Source organism: Cyanistes caeruleus, chromosome 5 (assembly GCF_971803275.1).
Source record: "Cyanistes caeruleus chromosome 5, bCyaCae1.hap1.1, whole genome shotgun sequence".
NCBI classification, from domain to species: domain Eukaryota; kingdom Metazoa; phylum Chordata; class Aves; order Passeriformes; family Paridae; genus Cyanistes; species Cyanistes caeruleus.
In genome coordinates, this window is record NC_141705.1 from 56,867,129 (window position 1) to 56,886,865 (window position 19,737).

Here is a 19,737-nt window from a genome sequence, read left to right on the forward strand (position 1 = left end):
CAATTAAAAAGCACTGTAAACATAGTTCATATGATTTATTCCTCACAAATATTTTTTATTCTTATTTCCTCTGTGTTCAATTAACATTGTTTGTTGCCTAGGGCACTCTTGATCTTATATCTAAAAAAGCATTTAAGCACTTCCAAAATTTCTATTAAATGAAAGAGAAATAATGAAGATTAACATTAAAAAAACCACCATATAGGAAGCAGATTTAGCCAAACTCTCCCACCCTAAATAATACTGCTACACATAAAATTCATGCAATTACCTCATTCTTAAACTCAGAATAAATGAACAGAAATTAAAAAGATATTGTTATCTATGGAACTGATGAGCTTTCAAATATTCCTTCACATTTTATTTCACAAAAGTCATCTGAAAATCTTTTTGAGTTTCATGAAGAAATTGCCTTTATTTGTAGAAAATGTCACCTGAATTTGAAAGCTGACATAGAGTTCTTTACTATTACTTGGAAAAGTAATACTGGTTTGAGAAGATTTACACAAAAACAGAACCTGTGCCTTCCTGCCAATTTACAGCTCTCAGGGTAGATTCACTGCTGTGGGGGATATACACTGCATGCTTTTAAATGTATTTATCTTCACAGATAAATATAAGCTAAGGACATTCTACTGGTCTTGCCCTCCAGAGCAGGAGCTCAGTCTCAGGAATGAGGGTCACTGGCCAAAGCTCACACAGGAATATTCTGAGGGAACCATCTCAGACAATCCCCTCACCCCTCTGCTCCTCTTGCCTGTACCAAGTTCCTGCAGGGCAGCCCTTTGGGAGTGTCTTTGGGTCTCAGATTACCCAGCTCCTGCTCAGCCAGAGCCCCACAGCACTCACTGGCTGCTGAGGGGACCTGGCAGCAGCTGGTGCTACTCAGTCAGGGGAAAAAACAGTGGGAGAGTGACTCTTGATTATTATTAAATTAATTTTAAATTTAAGAATCAGTTAAGCCCAGAAACTGGAATTTTACTGGATGATACTGTCACTCTTCCACTATTTCTTCTGCTGAGTAGCACAAGGAGCAAGCAGGTTTGCAGTGGTCATCTTTGAATAATCCCTGGCCATGAGTGGGTGGGTGTATCAACTGTGAAATTTAAAGTAAACTGTAAATAGATATCTAGATTAGCAAACTAAACAATGCCTAGGAAACCCCCAGGCACTGGAACAGCACTGTTTATGCTGGTAAACTAGTTGCCCAAGACAGATTTTTGGAAGCTAAAACCTTCCAGGAGCCATTTCCAATAGGAAATGCACAGGTATACAAGCACAAACAGTGGCCATTCCAGCTAATCTCAACAGTGGTGGTGTTCGTGTGCAGGTTTAATTTATTAGAAAATAGACTAACTGTGACATTTTCCCTAACAAGGACATTTATAACTTCAAGAATGTAACTTTTTTTGCAGATACAGCTCTTTTGAGAGTGCTGTTCAACTATCTACAATTGAGAGGGCTTTTCTTTTTTCCCAGAGGGTTATGCAGCAGCTCTCCTGCTGTCACTGCACAGCTCTCTCAAAAGGCCACTCCTTTTGGTTCTCAGGCACCGAAAGGCTTCGTAAGGACACTTCAGCCTCACCATAGGGGATAGGATTGAGTTCAACTGAACCTTCCTGTGAAAGAAACACAAATGTATTATCATCACTGCAGTGTGCACCTGAGCTAGACAAATGGAAAGCTAATAATGTCAATATAAGATTAGTTCTCCTCATATTTTTCCGTATTATTAAATTGTTTCAGTAATAGACTATTTTTGCATCTCTGTTTCTATCGTGTTACCGCATTTATTATAAATTACCTAGTATGTTCATTTTTATCAATATTAACTCATCACAGATAAGACTGTCTGTGATAACTTATTATAGCATAAATGATGATGAGTAATTATAGGAACTAAAATAATTCAGACAGATAAGACTAACTTGAACACTACAATTATCATTGCGGATGCCGGACCTTCTGTGAAAAAGATCTTCAAGCCAGAAACCATTCCTACAAAAATGTGAGCGAGTCCTACCCAAAAAGGGAGGTCAGCTGAGATAAATTAAATTTTGATTACAAGCTGCCTAATTTTAAGAATGCCATCCAGTGGAAACAAAAAACCCCTTCCCAGTGGAAAAACAACTACAATGCAAACGAACATCAGAAATCTGAGTGACAAGTGAAAAGCTGAAATTTCATGTTCTATAATATATACACGTATTATACACACAGTAACAAATATCCAAAGGAAAAAAACGGGACTTACCTGTGATTTTTTCCATGCATACCAAAAAACAGAAACGATAAGAACACAGAGCAACACAAGGGCAATGCTGACTCCTGCCACTAGAAGAGTAAAAAGAAATGTAGCCATGACTCTAAGCCATTAAGACTAGGAAAAGATTAATACCTACATTTGTGGTGGGTAATTATGCAGCATAAAACAGTTATACGTGACACTAAAATATAGGTCTTGATTTTTCCTACAAACAAAAATCTCATTCAGGTCTGGGTTTGTACAAATAAGCCAAACATGTCACAGATCATTAGAGTACTTTTCTTTTTTTTTGGCAGTGCACATAAATGCTACAATTAATCACCAATTTTTTTTTTTTTTTTGTGAGCAACAGTTACTTCTGATCACATGATTAATATTTGTGTTACAGATTTTATTAAAAGAAAAAGCCCCAAAGTAATAGTAATAAGAAAGCAAATTACTCTGGTTTAGTCTAGTTGAGTGATACTCTCATTACTCAAATCACCAGAGAAATACCATGACTTGCAATTAAGGAGTGTCTTAAATATTATTATATGAAAAAAGAGTTTTTCAAGCTAATGAAAAGTCCATACATAGCTTTTGTAGTCCATAACCAAGTGCAGTAAAAGAAGTAGCAATTTCAAAACTTAGGTAAAGAAAAAATTATTTAAGCCAAAGTACAATACGTTGAAGTTGTAAACTTACCTACTAGAGTTGGCAGACTTCTTCCTGCCAAAAGGGAAATAATAAAAATTAGAAGCTTGAGAAAACTACACAGCCAGGTGTAATGAAGCCAAAATTTGCTTTCCTACCTCAGTATAAGAAGCAGAGAGAATACAAGAGGAGGAAATAGGGATGGCAGGTAAAATCCCTGACACTTCAGCTACTAACACTACCCCAGCAGCTGCTGTGGAGACCACCAGCAGCACCCAAAGCCCCACAAAAGGAGGATTTGAGAAAGCAGTAGTGTTCTGAGCCTGCACTTAGGAAGTCTCATGCAGCCCATGGCTGTGGTGTTAAGAGCAGAGGTCACTCCGGAAAGCCCAGCGGGAGCAGAGCGGCATTTGAGACACACCCAGAGGCAGGTGCTACACAGAGAGGTGTCACAGGAACAATCGAGACACTTCACAGGTCTGGGGGCCCTTTTCTGCTGTTGTCTTCTTCATTAGTGTTCTGTTCTTGGCACAGAATATGAAGCTAGCCACTGATCATGGAAAATGCCTGACAGCTCATATTAAAGGATATATTTCCTGTCCCTTGACAGAGAATTATTTAGGCTGTGTTATTTGAGATGTCAGAAATATTCTTTGTGCTTCAGCTTCCACCTCTGTAGAAACAGGTGGAAACCTGTTTAAATCAATCACAGGGTTCTATTGCTGCTAAATTGGTTTGCGCTTGCAATTCTTCTAAGGACAGACATTGGGGGGAAAACAACAGCGGAAAAGTGGAACAATGTATTCACAAGACTCAGATGTGCACACCTGAGGGAAGAACTGATTCAGGATTTGAAGGAAGCAACAACTTAAAAAACAGACCTGCAACATGATCACGGTCCTGTGTTCCAGTTGCAAGACCTAGTGAAGAATTTTGGGGATGTTTACCTCCCTTAGCAGGTGTAACATCCTCTGCTGTGTCTTCATCCTCATCATTACAAAGATATCCTAAAATTAAAAACATTTCAATAAATTATTGCTGGAGTATGCCATACCATGTATTATTAAAGTTGTTTGATAATTTCAGTTATAAGATTCAAGTGCACATAACTTGGACAATCTGGCCTGCTGATTTACATTTGGAATGTTTCCCTCCATCCCCTTTTTTTTGTGTGCGAACATTTTAGCTGAAATTGATAAGAAATTTATCAGAAAAAGTTTGGGAAAGCTCCCCTCACTGCCATTTACTCAGCTTTAAAAAAAAGAAATAAATGTCACATATATTCTCCTCAGCTATTATTTCCTTGCTCCAGAGTAAGAAAATGAAATACAAAAAGGGGTCAGTATCAGAGCCTTTACTAGATTTGGGCACTCTGTGAAAATTAGCAAAACCATTTTCATTTGCTTTGATGGGGTCGGTAGGATATGGCAGCTCAGCTCACCTGGGACATTTATTAGTATATTCATCCTCATCCTCACTTTTCCACTTTCCCTATATGCTTCTCAAATGGGAGGCAACATTGATGGAGATGATGACACTCATTTACTTGCTTTAATTAACAAATATAATTAACACCTCTTCTCTCACATTACTTCTCCCCTTCAATTGCAAATTAATAAAAAATAATTGGGGAGAAATGAAAGATACTTTTCCTCAGCTTTTTGTTAATGACAGGAAGAGAGGAAAACCATACCCTTTCTTACATTATTGGAGCATTAAGGAGATGCTTTTTACAGCCACAGTTGTGACACAGAAAGCAAAACAAAACAAAACCTCTTCTATTGAAGCAGAAGTTCCAGGAGATTCCACATGGACTCTGAAACATCACAGGGGGGAAAAGCTCTGCCCTATGAGATTCTTGGACACACAAGTTTAAAAAAATCAGCATCATCAAACATCGTACTTAATTCTGGTCTCCCCTGAGATTTGCTATCTACAAATTTCTTCCTAGAAGTATAGCATCCCCTCCAAACATAACATCCATCCGTGGTTTCTCTGGAAGAGACCAAACATGTGCACCCAACAGTACTTCTGGGCAGATGCTGCCTCTCTCTGAGAACGTGCAGCACTTGTTAGCAATGCATTCAAGTTACTCCAGGGTTAGGAGAGAACCCTGGTCTTTGCTTTGTCACTTTGAAGCTTTCCTAGGACTCTGCCAAGCCGGGCACAGCTCAGCAGAGAGAGGTGATATACGTATTTCCATGGACTCCTTAGAAGAGGGATGGCATAAATTCTCAGCCAGGCTTGTTTCAGAACACATGTGCCTTCATGATAAGAAGGTCCATTAGCCAGCCCCCTCCACTTCTTTGCACCTTCTTAAATTCTCCTTCTATTGCTGCCTTTAGAGGTATAAAGAAGAAGTCATACCAGACTAAGCCTATTCTTTTGTTTTTCACAAGGAAACAGTGTTCTGGTGGAAATTTATGAAACTGATACAATTAATCACAAATTCTAACGGACAAACATAAACCTCTTCACTACTGTCTAATATTATACTCAAATTATGTAAGGTCTCTCTAATACAACATTCAGTCACAAATTCTGAGTATCAAACATAAATGTTTTCATTAGACAGGACTGACACAAGGGGTCCTGACAGTCCTAATTGTGCAAATGGTGCAGTTGGGAAGTCCATGAAAATTGCAGAGGGAGATCCCAGCCATTTTCACTTCTACTCAGTAAATTTGCAAAGTCTTTGTGGGGCAGGAGGGAAAGCTTGGTGCTTATCATTAAAAGGCCTGAAATAACTTAAAGTTTTGGTTTCCTTGCAGCATCACTGAGATACTGTCACTGTACCTGTAACCAGCATTGCAGACAAATATAAAGGGACGAGCTGTAGATGTTGTCATTTCTCTAGTTTTATTGTTGATTGTTAGAATATTGATCATAATTTATATTAGCATATATTTTTTCATTCATGAATGAGTCTAAGATGACTAATATTGCAACAAGTCTTAGCTTTTATACTGGCACATGCGACTTTTTGCACCTGCAGAGGATTTCTTTAAAATACAACCTAAATTGAATCTAAACCTAAATAAATCTTCAATCCAACCTAAATAAATCTTGAAGTTTTATTATTAGGAGTGGTACAGATATTTGCATGGCAAAATAACTGTGTGCTCTTTAAGCATTAGTTTACTTGTTAAGCTTAATTTCCTGATAGAGATATAACTAAAGTAATAATTCATGTGGTTCAATATAATAATGAACATACAAAACACTTTCAGTGATTGAACTTATAGCTCAATCCATATGAATTAAATTTAAAATGTACTTAGGAATATTTTCAAAAAGCAATTGCAAATATTGAAGAGGAAATATTAGCTGAGGAAAAAATATAAAGAAATGTTCACTCACCTGTAAACAATAGAATGAACACAAGTATTGTCTTAAACATCTTAATCTTTTCTTTTTGGGTTAAAAGCACCAGGGAAAAATCCCCAGGTCACTGTCCCCACAGCAAAGAAGTGCCACCAAAAGCCACAGATGTCAAAAGCCTGTCCCTGCTGCACTTATCACTCTGCTGTGCTGCTTATTGGCTGAATCAGACTGGCTCCTGAAACAGCTGTTGCAGGACCTGGGATGCCAAATGGGCTCTGTGACTCCAGAAGTTTTGGATCTGCTGTAAAGAATTTTCACACTTCACCAAGTGTGCAGTGAGCACAGAAATTACGAGACCAACAGGTGAATGGCAAGTCCTGTTCATATGTAAGACAAGTTCTGAACTGCCCATTTCCTAAGAGCACTCCAGTTTTCATGAGGTTATTCTTGTATTATGATCTTGTATGTCACACCTACAAAGAGACTGTGTAGATCTCAAAGCTCTTGGTAAGTATGGAAAATGCATCCAGATGGAAAAGCCTGGGCACATGGAAGTGAAATGCCCATTGATTGCAAAAGCCAGGCATTTTCTCAGGCACTGGTCACAGATCATGATATATTCACAAATATTTAGTGTGCCATAAAATTAAGTATTCAGAGCAAAAACAGTGCCAGCCTGTAAAGTGTAATGACTATTCACATACCTAGCTGTTTAGGATAGTTTAAAGAAACAGTATTATGCCTTCCATAGCTGCTTCCCAAGTCCATCTCAAAATTGATGGTCAGTGCTCCAGTTGGGTTGACAGAAATATGAACTTCATCAGAGGGTACACCATAGAATATACTGAGTTGACTACTTAATTTAAAATAAATAAATTTATCCATAAAAAGGAATTTGCTTGGCAAACTGTCATCCTGCTGTCAAAATTTCACCCTCTTTCTCTACTGAGACAATATTTTTTGAGGTATACAGCAGTACAACAGGGAATACTTGTGTCCCCCTGAACCCATGAAAAAGATACCAGCTGTTCTTTCAGAAGTGACAAGCAAGCAGGAATGACAAGCATTTGGACAAATATCTCCATTCCACAGGACAGCATAATGCTTGCAGCAATGTGTCATTAACAGCTTTTTTTCAGTGCACACCCTTATCTTTTATTCAAAACATTTATCAGGCTACGGCAGACTTTTGCAGTGAAAAACGCTGTTACAATGTTTTCTGCCTTCCAAGTCCATTGCTAACCAGCACAAGAAACAACTTTAATTATGTATCCTTTTCCTTTCAAAGGCTTTCTCTCAGACTTCTTCTTGTGTACCAGACATTTTCAGATCAGACTTTGTTGGAAGAACATCTCCAGTAACAATTATGTTTCCTCTGCCTTATTACAAACACTTTCACTGGAGTAAGAAATTATTATCTTCATGCATCTCCTGTGTACACAGAAAAAAGTATTTATACAAAAGACAAGTCTGAAGAGCCCATATTCTCAATGGAATACTCTGGAATTCCCTGCCCTGGTTGCCATATTCTGCATTTCTGAAATCTGCTGTCATTGTCATTGCTAGCAAGAATGCCAGAGTGAATCCAGTCTTCTAATTTTACAAAGTGCCACAGCAGCAATAGGTGCACTGTACAACAAACAACAGTGATTTATAAAGAAAAGAGGAAGTAGGAGAGAAAATTTAGAAAGACATCTATAATCAAGTTTGCTGAAACTACAGAATTCAAAAGGATTTTGTCAGCTTGGTTCTCCCCAGGAAGTTGTCCAAATATCTGGAACCCTTTAACAACTTCTCTCAAGTCTGTATTCTCATTTGCAGTCCTATTCTTGTCCTCACACATCCAAATAGAGGCACCTCAGGGCTCCTGAAGTGACAGCAAATATACAGAAAATTTACTAATAACACCTGATAAGGTTTTTCAGACCCTGTAAAATTTGTTGTTCCTTTTCCACCACTGGCATCTAGGAATGTTGGGTGCTTCCTTCCTTGTAGAAGTGGGATGTGACAGTCACACACACTAATTTTCATGTCTACATTATTGTATGTGCTCAGGAGCTGTGGTATGTACAGAGAACTATGACTGGGAAAAATAAAAACTATTACATTAAAACTCTATTATGTTTCATTATCTCATTGTAAGACAGATTCTATTTACTTATGAAATAGTAAGTGGCATATCTCTTAAACCAAAAGGTCTTTGTAACAACATGTTTACTCTAAGGTGACACAAAATCATTGCTCCTGCAGATTCAGTCAAACTCACTGTAGCTTACCATTTGTTTCTTGGTCCTCATACATATATAAATGTACACGACACTTACAGTTCTTTTTCTAGGCAAGGATTTGCTCCAGGAATACTCCTGCTGAATTTTCCTAGGAAAAACAGGGCTTATCCCCCTGAGGAATTAGCTGCCAGCATCCCTCTCTGGCAGGTTTTCCCAGCCCTAGCTGCCTTTTGTGCACTGCTCTTGTTACACAAAGCCATCACCCACAACTGAGATAACTGAACGGGGCAGATTTCTCAAATCACTGTGGTTAATGAGCAATGTGGTTGTAACATGTGGAAGAAATTTTGTCTAGTCTGATCTGCAGCCACTCATTGGTAGGTTCTCACAGAAATTTATGCAGCGCCTAGCAGATATAGGAAATGGAGGTAAGTAGTTCATTCCTCTTCCTGCTTACCTTGGCAGAACTACTGACACCACACAAGAAGTTTCAGTATTGTGGACAGCAAGCAATCACTTCTGTCTTCCATCTCATATTTGGAAAATTTTGAAATTAATCTTATTATCTTTGCCTTTTGAATTATAAGTAACACATTAACTCTTTGTCACAGCAGTCTGTACGTGATGTAATTTTATTTGAAGAAACTGTCCTCTTTGTACTGGGAGCTGCAGACGTGTAGAACACAAAACTCCTGTCTCAAAGCAGCTTTGGTTTCATTTAGGTCTCTCTTGCTTTTCTTACTTGCCAAAACTATGGATTAACCCTAACGCCTACAGGAACAAAGGAGATTGAGCTGCACATTGAATTGAACTATCTCAAAGTTACTGCACAAAATGATCCCATTTATTGAGGAAGGACCTTTCACAGGCCTGGTGAAAATCTTACCCACAACCCAGGTGAAAGTTTGATCCCTGTAGCAACAGCTCTCATTTTTGTGTTTCCATGCTTGTGTTACAGTGGCAAAGTCCTTCCTTCACACACTGCAGGTAGTAGTTTGCCTTCAGCACCACATACAAGTTGCTGAAGTGAGAGACTGTCAGCTATTTATTTTTTCACATATGACCATTTCACTCAAGAACCACAAAATGCTTCTTCTTCTCTATATTTTGTAGTGGAAAATAACATTGTGCCCCCTATATTTTAGTTCCCTTGATGTACTGACCACACATTTTAAGAGCAGGCTGACAGCTAGCATGTCAGTTATGTCAGTTATTTTCAGATATCTGTCTCTGTCAAATTCAGAAATCTCAAGAAAATAAACGAAGTGCAGGATTATAAATATATGTGAAATCAGAGCTGTCATCACTCTCAAGGATTTTCCATTGTGACTGCTGCACAGTTTTTAAGCTAAGATTTCCCAGATGTTTAGTAGGAATGTTTAGAGAGTAAAGCATTTCATTTTTCTGATGGGTTCAACATTCTTAAATTTAACCTATTCACAATTGGAAGGTTGTGCTTTTTTTTTTTCAATTGTATCAGTGGAATAGAATAATAAAATAGAATAACAAAACCAATAAAACCAAACCAAATAAAACCAAAGTAGCAAGACTACATAGATCCTGATGGCCTGAAAGTTGTAGTTTCAAATTAATGGGTACCCTTATTATTCAGATGAATAAAAAATGACAGAGATGCCCTGAAAGGATGCTGCTCACGTGTGCTCTCCCCAGTGCTCAGAGTCCAGCACTGGGTCTGTATTGCTCTGAGCCATAGAGGAGGAGAGCAGGCATTATACCCTGATTTAAACTACAAATTTTAATTATGATTAAAAATTTAAAGAAGGAAATTTCATCTGAAATGTTTATCTTAACTTGATAATTTATTTAACTGAGTATCTCCAACCTTCTGGTCAAACAGAAGGATAGTTATTTTAAGGTATGTAAGTAATGTAAGTAATGTAAGTAAATATAGTTTGAACATACTTAGAAACAGTTTTTATGCTAATTGAAAATGTTGACTGACACATTTTCTGTGCCACCTACAGTTGTTCCTTTTTACTTGCTTTTTTCTTTTGTCAAACTGCACTTGAAAGAAGATTTGATTCCAGCTGAAAACATATAAAAGTTCTAGAACTAGTAGATCTTATATTCTTACACTCATAATGAGTCATCTTATGATTTTTACTCCCTTTCTGGCTCAGACTATGGATGATTCAGTCATTAAAGCAGTCTTAAAAGCAGGAAATACTCTGAATGCTCTGAATCCTCTGAAGAAGCTGCTGTTGTCAGAAAAGTACTCAGAGCCTCCAGGTGCTTGAGCAGTGATGTCTCCAGCAGAGCAGTGCTTTGGCTTTCTTTTAAACACCAGTAGCACATTTCTACTAGCTGAGTACTGCTTGTATTCCTTAGGCAGTGTGTGCAGCACTTTGGATCACTACCACCTCACACCTCAGATCCTGGCCAGAGGACTGCTGCCAGACAGCCAATGTGATAACAGGGTAATAATGTTTACTTTAAGAGTATTCTGTTCATGTTTGAATTAAGATGTCAGCTGTTTCCCATGCCTTTATTAAAATACAAAAAGTCTCCCCATACAGCTTTGCTTTACTTTGTATACAATTAGCTACTGCAGTTTACTGTCCTGTTCTTATATAAGCTGCAGAAAGCTTAGGTGGCTTGTGTTCACTGCCACAGCCATCAAATGACATCAGGAATGAAGTCATGTAATCAGCTTTGCCACCCAACACACAGATTTTAAGACTGCACTTACATCTCTCTATGTGTAAGTGGATTTGTCATGGTTTATATTACAGGGAAGACCAGCTTCTGTACACACCTCCTCTCCTTCCCATTCTCACACTCTCTTCTGTCTCTTACACATCCATACACATGCTTTCACTCAAGAGATGTTCAGTAACTCAAGGCTGAATTCTTCGACCCCAGGCCATTAGCCCTCTCAGGACAGACCCAATAAACAACTGAAACAGCAAAGAGCTTTAGGCATTTGATCTCTGGAGGAAATATCAGAACTTTGCAGAAGAGGTCCATGCAGTGATGAGTGAGATGAGGGCAGGTCAGAGTGGCAACTGCAGGCTGAGGTGTCTGCTACCACACCACAGCAAAGGTTTGTTCTGCAACAGCAAAGGTACTACAAAGCATTCCCTGTGACACAGACTCCTGGCACAGAGCTGCAGGATAATACCTTCATTCATCCAGGACTTTCAATTTAGAATCCATTGCAGCATCCTTCTGTTTTACAACATAATCAGAGAAGAGGGCACCTGCCCATCTCTCCGGTAAGAGATGACATTTCAGAGCACTCGGAGATACAATTCCTTCATCAATATCATATTGAGGAATATAAAAGCCCAGGGATTCCTTTGTTTGGGGTCCCTCCTCAGAGGTGCAGCTTGAGCTGTTATTTTGTTGATAAAACTCAATTACAGTGCAGCAAAATACTTACAAGTGGTGGGCAGGATGCAAGAGCAAAACTCCTCAGAGGAAATTTAAGTTGGACATTAGAAAAAGATTCTTCCCTCAGAGGGTCTTTGGGCACTGGGACAGGCTCCCCAGGGCAGTGGTCACAGCACCAAACCCAACATAGTTCAAGAAGCATTTGGACAATGCTCTCAGGCACACGGTGTGACTCTAGGGGTGTTCTGTGCCCTTCCAACTCACCATATTCTGTGGATCTGTGATTCCTGCTGTTGATTAGGGTTCAGTCTTGGAAAGAGAGATCTGAGATTCCAGCCTTGCTGTAAGCAAGCTTTGCTGTACTTTATCTTGTTTCTATTAATATATATATATATCTGCAAAGTATTAATGCATGCATTCAATTATTAGCTCCTTCACACACAATTCTCTAGCACTTCTCTCTAGCATGCTTCTCTCAGAGCAGTTTAATCTACTCCTGTTAACACTTTTGCACATGAGCTATCTGCTATTTGCACATCACTAGGTACACATTAGCCAAGGAAAATTTCTTATTACCTAAAGTCTGAGTCACAGGCAGAAATGGACTTCATGGAAGTCAGATCTACCAAAGCACTTTGCCCAAGAAACATGGAATGCCTGGACCTATGTAACTGCCTGTTGCTTCCATAGCTGACAGGATAGCAGTGAAGTTCAGAACTGCTTTTCTGTTCAATCTCCATTCAACAATATTGTTGTGAAGCAAATACCTAAGATTTATTTTCCTAAATTTATTCCTTCACGTAGAAAACAACCTGCTCTCATGTCAGAACATACTACATTAAAAGAAATATATTAACTAAAAATAAAGCTCTGAACCATTGTGGTCTTTGAGTGGGTACTTAGGCATCCTATTTCTCAGATAAATTCCAGTTAGTTGACAACAATGTTACCCATTTAGGCCTCGTGCTCCAAGGTCATCTGCTCAGTAGTATGTGCTGGCTAAAGCACATTTGCAATGTAGGCTTGGCTCCTTTTCACAGACTGAGGAAAAGACAATGCCTGAAACTGATGGTCCAAATGTGAATAATCTTGCACAGTATTCATTTTTACAAATAAGAAGCTTTCTAGTCTTACAATTAGCATAAATATTTTTCTTCCCTTAATACACTAAGTTTCTGTATTATTGTTTTGCACTTGAAACACTGTGAATTGAAAGCCCAGGTCAGAATTTTTAACACTGAAAAAAAGGTCACTGCTTTATTGCCCGTTCTCTCAAAGCAATGCTCTGGAGAAACTTTGAATACCTGTTCATGTCCTTGGGCACTAGAGGTCACCAGTGGAACAGACACGAGGAAAGGGATTGGTTTTTATAGTTCCCAGTAGTACTGAGGCCTCAATCCCTCTCCTGTGACTTTTATTTAAGTTATTACTGGAAGTCCTTTGGCAACTCGAATTTTGGAAGAGTGAGATTATACTATTTCTTTCAAGCAAATTATGTCTCAGATGTATAGCTGTGTATCTATTTGAAAGGGATGGGTGTTTCTTGAAAATATGATTTATTCATCCCTCTGATACTTGAGAGTTCCTTGGCTGATACCTGCTGTATTTGAGCTCTGAGTAATGTTGTTGAGACAGAACCACAGAACACCCAGCAGAAACACATGTTGTTTCAACGAAATAGCATGGCCCATTTCAAGGAAGAAACAGTGCTCCTTTACTGGTTCCATGTGTGGTGTGTGAGGGGTTCACTGAAGCAGAACGTTCAAGAACATCAGTTGCATTTTTTGACCAAGAGACCACACCATCTTTTAATACATTCAGGGCTTTCCATTTCTATGAGAGACACTTACAACAAAAAACCCCCAAAGTCCTCTTGCATGCAAAGAGGGTCGGAAACGCTAAGAAATCTATGCCTGAGCACAGCCATTCCTTTAGAGAATGTACATCCAGATTTTAACCTCTAAAAGACAAAAGGGTGCTTAAAATGTTTCTATCAGATCAATAGTTAAGTTTAACAACCAAGTTTATATACTCCATCAGTTATTTATATAATGAATGATACTAATATAATCCTAAATAAGAAGCAGGGTTTTTTTAGCAATGATTTGTTTTATAGAAGTGTTGGATTGGTACAGTGCAGTAAATACGTAATGTATAATAAGCATACTGCTGCAGCTATGGAAACTGGTTATAATCAAACAGTTTTACCAACAGAGAGACTTCTTGGTTGATTGAAAGTTATTACTGTGTCAAGTATCAACTCAAGGATTGTTTTGTCAAAAGACTTTGTACGATTTTGGATGTTAAAACTATCACAGATTGAAATTTTGGGGAAAAGTCTATTGGAACTCTATAAATTGTAAAATCTACAGTAAGTAGCAATAACACACAGGCTTTTTGCACGCTTGCTTTCTTCACCCAAGTTTCATTTGACTTTGAATTCCATTTACTTTGAGGTGCAGCACATAAAGAACTCTTGAATCATGCAAAGTTAAAAATTGTGCAGGCAGGAGGAATCTTAGCCTTGAAAGAAATAAAAACAACGAGACACTATATGCTACATATTTTCACTACTTTGTTTAAAACAGCATATTGATGTACTTAAAACACTTCAGATCTGCGTGTTATTTATGATGCTGTAAACATACAGAAAAGCATGAAAGTCACATTTTCCACTGCATCCAAGGAGAGAAATTTAAAATTACAGCTATTAGAAATCTGGTTTACGAGCTGTGTGGAAGGTGCAGTTAAATGCAGTTATAAACTTTGGCCTACAATATGCTATGTGTAGCAATTCCTAGATAGTGCTAGAGAAAAGACAAATCAAACTAGATGGAGACTTCTGGCTACATTCTGATTTTTCTGCATTCTTCTGGAAGGAATGTGAGAGCACATGTGAATCTAGCCCACATCTTATAGATTCTTGTATGAGCAAGACACAAACCCAGAAAACTGCAATACATAAGTTAACGCACTACTTATGATCAAAGGTAAGCAGGGAAGACAGCTCAGCTCAGCAGGGAGGAGTATCAAGGGGTTTTGTGAAGCTTTGTGAGTCAGGCATCAGATCTGGGACACAGAACTTTGTGGAGGGTCTTTTCTTGTGAGCTCCTGCAGCTTCTGCTCATGGGCTTTTTTTCCTTTCTCTCCTCCTCCCCCTTCTCTCAGGAGCCCACAGCAGATACAAGCTGAGTGTCAGCAGAGCAAAGCGTGGCACACCTACAGTACTGCCTGCCATGCCTGTGCCCAGCCCGAGGTATTCCTTACACCAGGACCAACACACATGGCAAGAATGAAGCACCAGCAGCAGCTGAGAACTGGGCTTGCATGGGGAATTCACCATGGGAAATTGCTCTTGGCTTCTTTTGGGCAGCCCATCCATGCAGCACAGCATCAATATATGTGAGATATAGTCTTTACTGTCCATGGGATTTATCCAGGAACTGCACCTACCTAAACAAAAGTTGTTTGTTTTTTTACTTAGTGCACTCATGAAAAGGCTGGTACCAGTGAAGAGATTTAGATACTGGATTATGAGATACAGCTCTGCAGAGATGTAGTTTCACCTGGCTCAGTTCTCTGTTACCTGTACCCTGTATTTGGAGCAGTGTATGTTCTACAGACACAAATGCTGGCACTGGCACAAGACAGCAAACACAGGAAGGGGCAGATGGGACCTACCCTTCTGGCAAAAGTCTGAACTAGCTTGACTGAAAAGTCAGTCACTGAACTGCAGGATGTATTTTATGGATATGCACATAAAAGATACAAGTTGGCATGAGAGTGGGCCTTCAATTTCCCCTTTAATGTAAAACATCCAGAGATGCTGATATTCAGGGTATGCTGCTAAACTCATCTCATGCCTTTGTGGATGTGGGTAAGGGTAGTAACACACGACACTGGCTGTGTAGCTGGGTTTGAAGAACCAAGAAGTTTTTCTTGCTGATCTCAGGGAAGCTTCTGACATTTTTACTGCAGTAATTTATTACACTTTTCATATTTGGTGGATATATGTAGATCCTGGAAAAGCTCTTCTGTATTTACATAAATCTACTATAAACAAGTCTCATTTACCTTCATCCACCCATCATAGAGCCCTGTAACTAGAGGAAATAAATATTGCAACTGGCAAATATAATATTTTATCCCTCTGGTCCCTTCCCATTTTCTTAACTTTCATCATCTTCCAAAATTATGTTTCTGTTTCAATTATTCAGTTGTTTTGTTGTTTTGCACTTTGTTTTTTCTCCCTAAAAATGTCTTCTTGGTGAGAAAGCTCAGCTGGAAAACAGCATTTTGATCAGTAGAATATACATTCAGCTTGGTGAACTCAACAAATGGGCCAAGTGCATCTGTTTTCTGATCCTTTTCTCTAAGCAGCTGAAAACCTCATTGGTTTAGACAGGATCAATGTGTTTCTCAAGTCCTTACAGCCTCGTTTTTGGGGTGTCCTTACACCTGCTTTGGGGTGGCCTTGCAGGACAAGGTAGTTCACCAGCATCATTTAGGGATCTCTCTGTAGCTGCAAGCGGTTCCCCTCACCCGTGTCCAGGTCTGCACTCAAAGAGAAGAGACCGCACCCATTGCCATGCTGGCTCAGGGGAGCCTGGCTGCTCATGTTTCTCAAGAGCTCTGGCTTGCTGCATAACTCAGGCTAAATCCTGGCACAAATGAATTGCTTAATCTTGAGATCTGAGCACACAGCGGTGTCAGCGAGGTGGCAGAGGCGGTTTAGAACTCCCTGTGTGCTTTGTTCCTGAACCTCAGTGTGCAATTCCGAAGCTCTCAGGGTTTTCCACCAGGCCTGTGCCATACCAGAAGTGAAGTTAACCATCACGGTTAGCTTTGCTGTCAGAGCCCCTGCAGTCCAGGCAGGAATGCAAGCACAGGCTGGTAGCCAGCTACCCTGAGACTGTGGAGCTGCTGGACTTCAACAGAAATCAACTTGTAACACACAGACTATGTTGGTGGGGGAAGGGACAGCACTCTATCCATGGCCACCCACTGCCTAGGAAAAGTCTGGCAACAGGGGTGTTATTCTTGTTCCATTGGCAATCGTGGGACTTTTGCTAGACTTGATCCTAAATGAATGCATTTTTCTGACCCAGAGTCCTTTTATGTGGTTCGGTATGGAAAAGTGCCATGGTATTTGTCACAAAAAGTCCTCGCTGGCTAATCTGTTTTTAGGATTGTTGATGGTTTATAAATTAGAATTATTAGTCAAACATTGCTCTGTGTGTGCAAACTCCTACAGACTGGGCTATAGGGCCAGCATGGAACCACCTTTCTAACTGTGGCAAGTTGTTTTGACAGAAGGGAGAGCTAGTCAGAGCAAAACCAGAAGGCTATGTAAGCAATTTATCCCTGGCACATACTCTAACATGTCTTAGTCATTGTGTTGTCCACAGAACATTTACAGATCTCCAATAAAAGTGAACTTCTTATATCTCAAGGCTTTGTCAAGTTCCATCTAAATGTGTCATATCTCTGTGGAAAATGCCTTGTGTTTTTGCTCCGTGTTAAACAAGACAGGGACACATTAGCAATTTAAAGGTTAAAAGGTAAAATTAGGTGAGCATGCTGGTTCTCTTTAATCAAAGCACAAGTCCTTCAGCAGTGCTTCAGTCAGCCCTCCCTAGGCATTCAGGATGCCCACCCTAGAGGTGAACTGAAAGCATCTTTTAGAGGTGAAGAACCCTTCATGGGTTCATGGCCATATATCCCAAGTCAGGAAAGTTCTGTTACTGACAATAGACTGAAATAATCAGAAAATGAAAGCTGGCAGGCATTTTTATGTACATCCATGTGTTCCTGTGCTAACCTGACTCACATGTCACACTGCCAGATTCCCTCACTCCCTGTGTATTCCAAATTCCTTCATCCAATTAGCATGAGTAAAATGACATAAAAATATATAGTGCTAATTTCTATGACAGATGAAGATCTGAGTCTTGAACTGCAGAACATTCAAAACAGCAAAAATGGCTCAAATAATATCAACCCAATTTTTTTGTCATTCCACACCTGGCTGAGTTTCAGAGTCCCTTTGTCCACTCTCTGAATGCACCTTTTTACATAAGAATGTTTCTGGTGAAAAGCAGAATGGATAAATAATGTAAATCCAGTATAGATTATCTTTAAAAAAAAAATTGGGAAATTTTAACCAGTGTTCCTCTCTAGCTCTAAAATTCAAAGTTTGAAACTCAGAATGGGCAATGTCATCAAATGTCAAAGAAAAAGACCATGTTAGCTGCTCCTGATGCTCTGAAACTCTGAAATTAGGCCACTTTCAGTTGAATGATGTTTCAACTGGAACATCTATCTTTTGTACTAGTGACATGTGAAAATCTGTCCCTGCAGTTTTGGTAACCATATTTTGTGTCAGACTGGTTCTGATAAACTTAGTGGGTTTTTTTTTTGTCTTATCCACATAAACAGAAATTTACAGGTTTGGGAGAATGACTTCCTTGACCCATAGTTTTTATAATGATTGAATCCAAATTCTGTACATTCTGCTCTTTTCCTAGGAACACTAATTACAAAATCAATACGATGTGCAAAACAACAGACAAATCTAAAGATCAAATGGGGGGGAGAAACCAAAAGCAAACTCCTGTTTACACTAACACTGAGTGTAACACCACAGAGAATTATACTTGCCATCCCCCAAACTAAATTTCATTTAAGAACCAACTAAATATATTTGCTTTGATATGTCTTTCAGCCAAAGAACTTCACTCTCTTTTCTTTTACATAGCAACCTGAAATATGTTGTTTGTTTTATGTTTGGCAGAAGATATTAGAAAGATTAGAATCGTTTATGTTATTCACAGTCACATTAGGATGAGAGTGTGTGACAGCTGCTAACTGCCTGAAATTTATGCAAAAGTTCTCAATTTAGCTTTCTATATACATATGTGTGTGTGTATGTAAATTATATACATATATGCTTATATATATAAGCACACATACAGCATATATAACTGTACAAGGCCAGCTTCCAGACAGCTCTCCTGGAGCATTTGCTACAGCAGCTGATAGAAACAAGGCTAAAATGCAACTTGAACAAGTGGCAAATCCATAGTGGCAACTTTTCCTCGACAAAATTTTTTGGGCAACTTCTCATATAGAGGAGGGTGCTAAAGCAATGACTTCAACAGCCTGAACCTTCTCTTGCTATGCAGCCAGAACCCCAAATCACTTTCAATTCTTTTCACCTCTCAGGGGAGAAAGGATGGTCAGAACTGTGTTACCTCTCTAAAAGGTGCACATATGTCTGAGGGGGGATCTGCCTTCCTTGGATTTCTGGGCAATGGCAGGGTGAAAAGATGGAAACACAGTCTTTCCCTACTCATACTTGATGTTTTTTCATCTAGCACTATCAAAAAGCAAGTTACAACACACAACTAAGAGAACTAATTTTGTGTGACAGCAGACAGTGGAGATGTGCTCAGCTTCTCAAACATAAACCACCCCTCCAGAAGTATGATCTAAAACAGAGCCACTTAATATCTTCTAATTAACATTCTTGTTTCCTTGCTATCAAACATTCTAAAGTACACATCTGTGCAGACTAGAATAAAACCTATCAACTCGGGACAAAAATGAAGTTGAGCCTGTGATCTACATGTGCAGAGTAAGATAATTTGCACAGAATACCAATCTATCACACATTCTACCATGTAAGTGAATGTGTTTTAGCCTTGTCTGCAGCTAAAACCTAACTGAGGCTAAGCAGCCGCTCATTTGCATCTTTCAGAGGTACACATTTTCAACAACGTGTGATTTTCAAAGTGTTAACAATGTGCAAAATAAAGACATTCGCAGTCACAATGCATTATTTTGAGTTTTTATAAAAAAAGTGATCATAAAAAAAGAAAAACCTAAATTGCTGAAAAATGCAGAGTTCAGACCATAAGACACACTGCCAAA

General features: G+C 39.0%; 1 protein-coding gene across 16 annotated transcripts in view; it reads right to left on the minus strand.

Annotated features, from left to right (window-relative positions):
• Nucleotides 1–20: 20 nt before the first annotated feature.
• Nucleotides 21–19,737, minus strand: part of LOC147653144 (uncharacterized) — a 161,224-nt gene continuing 141,507 nt past the window's right edge. For 8 of the 16 annotated variants that reach the window (XM_086889321.1, XM_086889311.1, XM_086889322.1 and 5 more), the window contains 4 exons: nucleotides 3,847–3,906; nucleotides 2,951–2,974; nucleotides 2,255–2,334; nucleotides 21–1,619 (listed from right to left, as the gene is read on the minus strand). In XM_086889321.1, the coding sequence (XP_086745447.1) occupies nucleotides 1,506–1,619; nucleotides 2,255–2,334; nucleotides 2,951–2,974; nucleotides 3,847–3,906 (278 nt within the window). In that variant the 3' untranslated portion in view covers nucleotides 21–1,505. Of the gene's footprint in view, nucleotides 1,620–2,254; nucleotides 2,335–2,950; nucleotides 2,975–3,780; nucleotides 3,907–19,737 lie in introns of all 16 variants that reach the window. The other 8 variants (XM_086889318.1, XM_086889308.1, XM_086889314.1 and 5 more) reach the window with 1 other exon arrangement.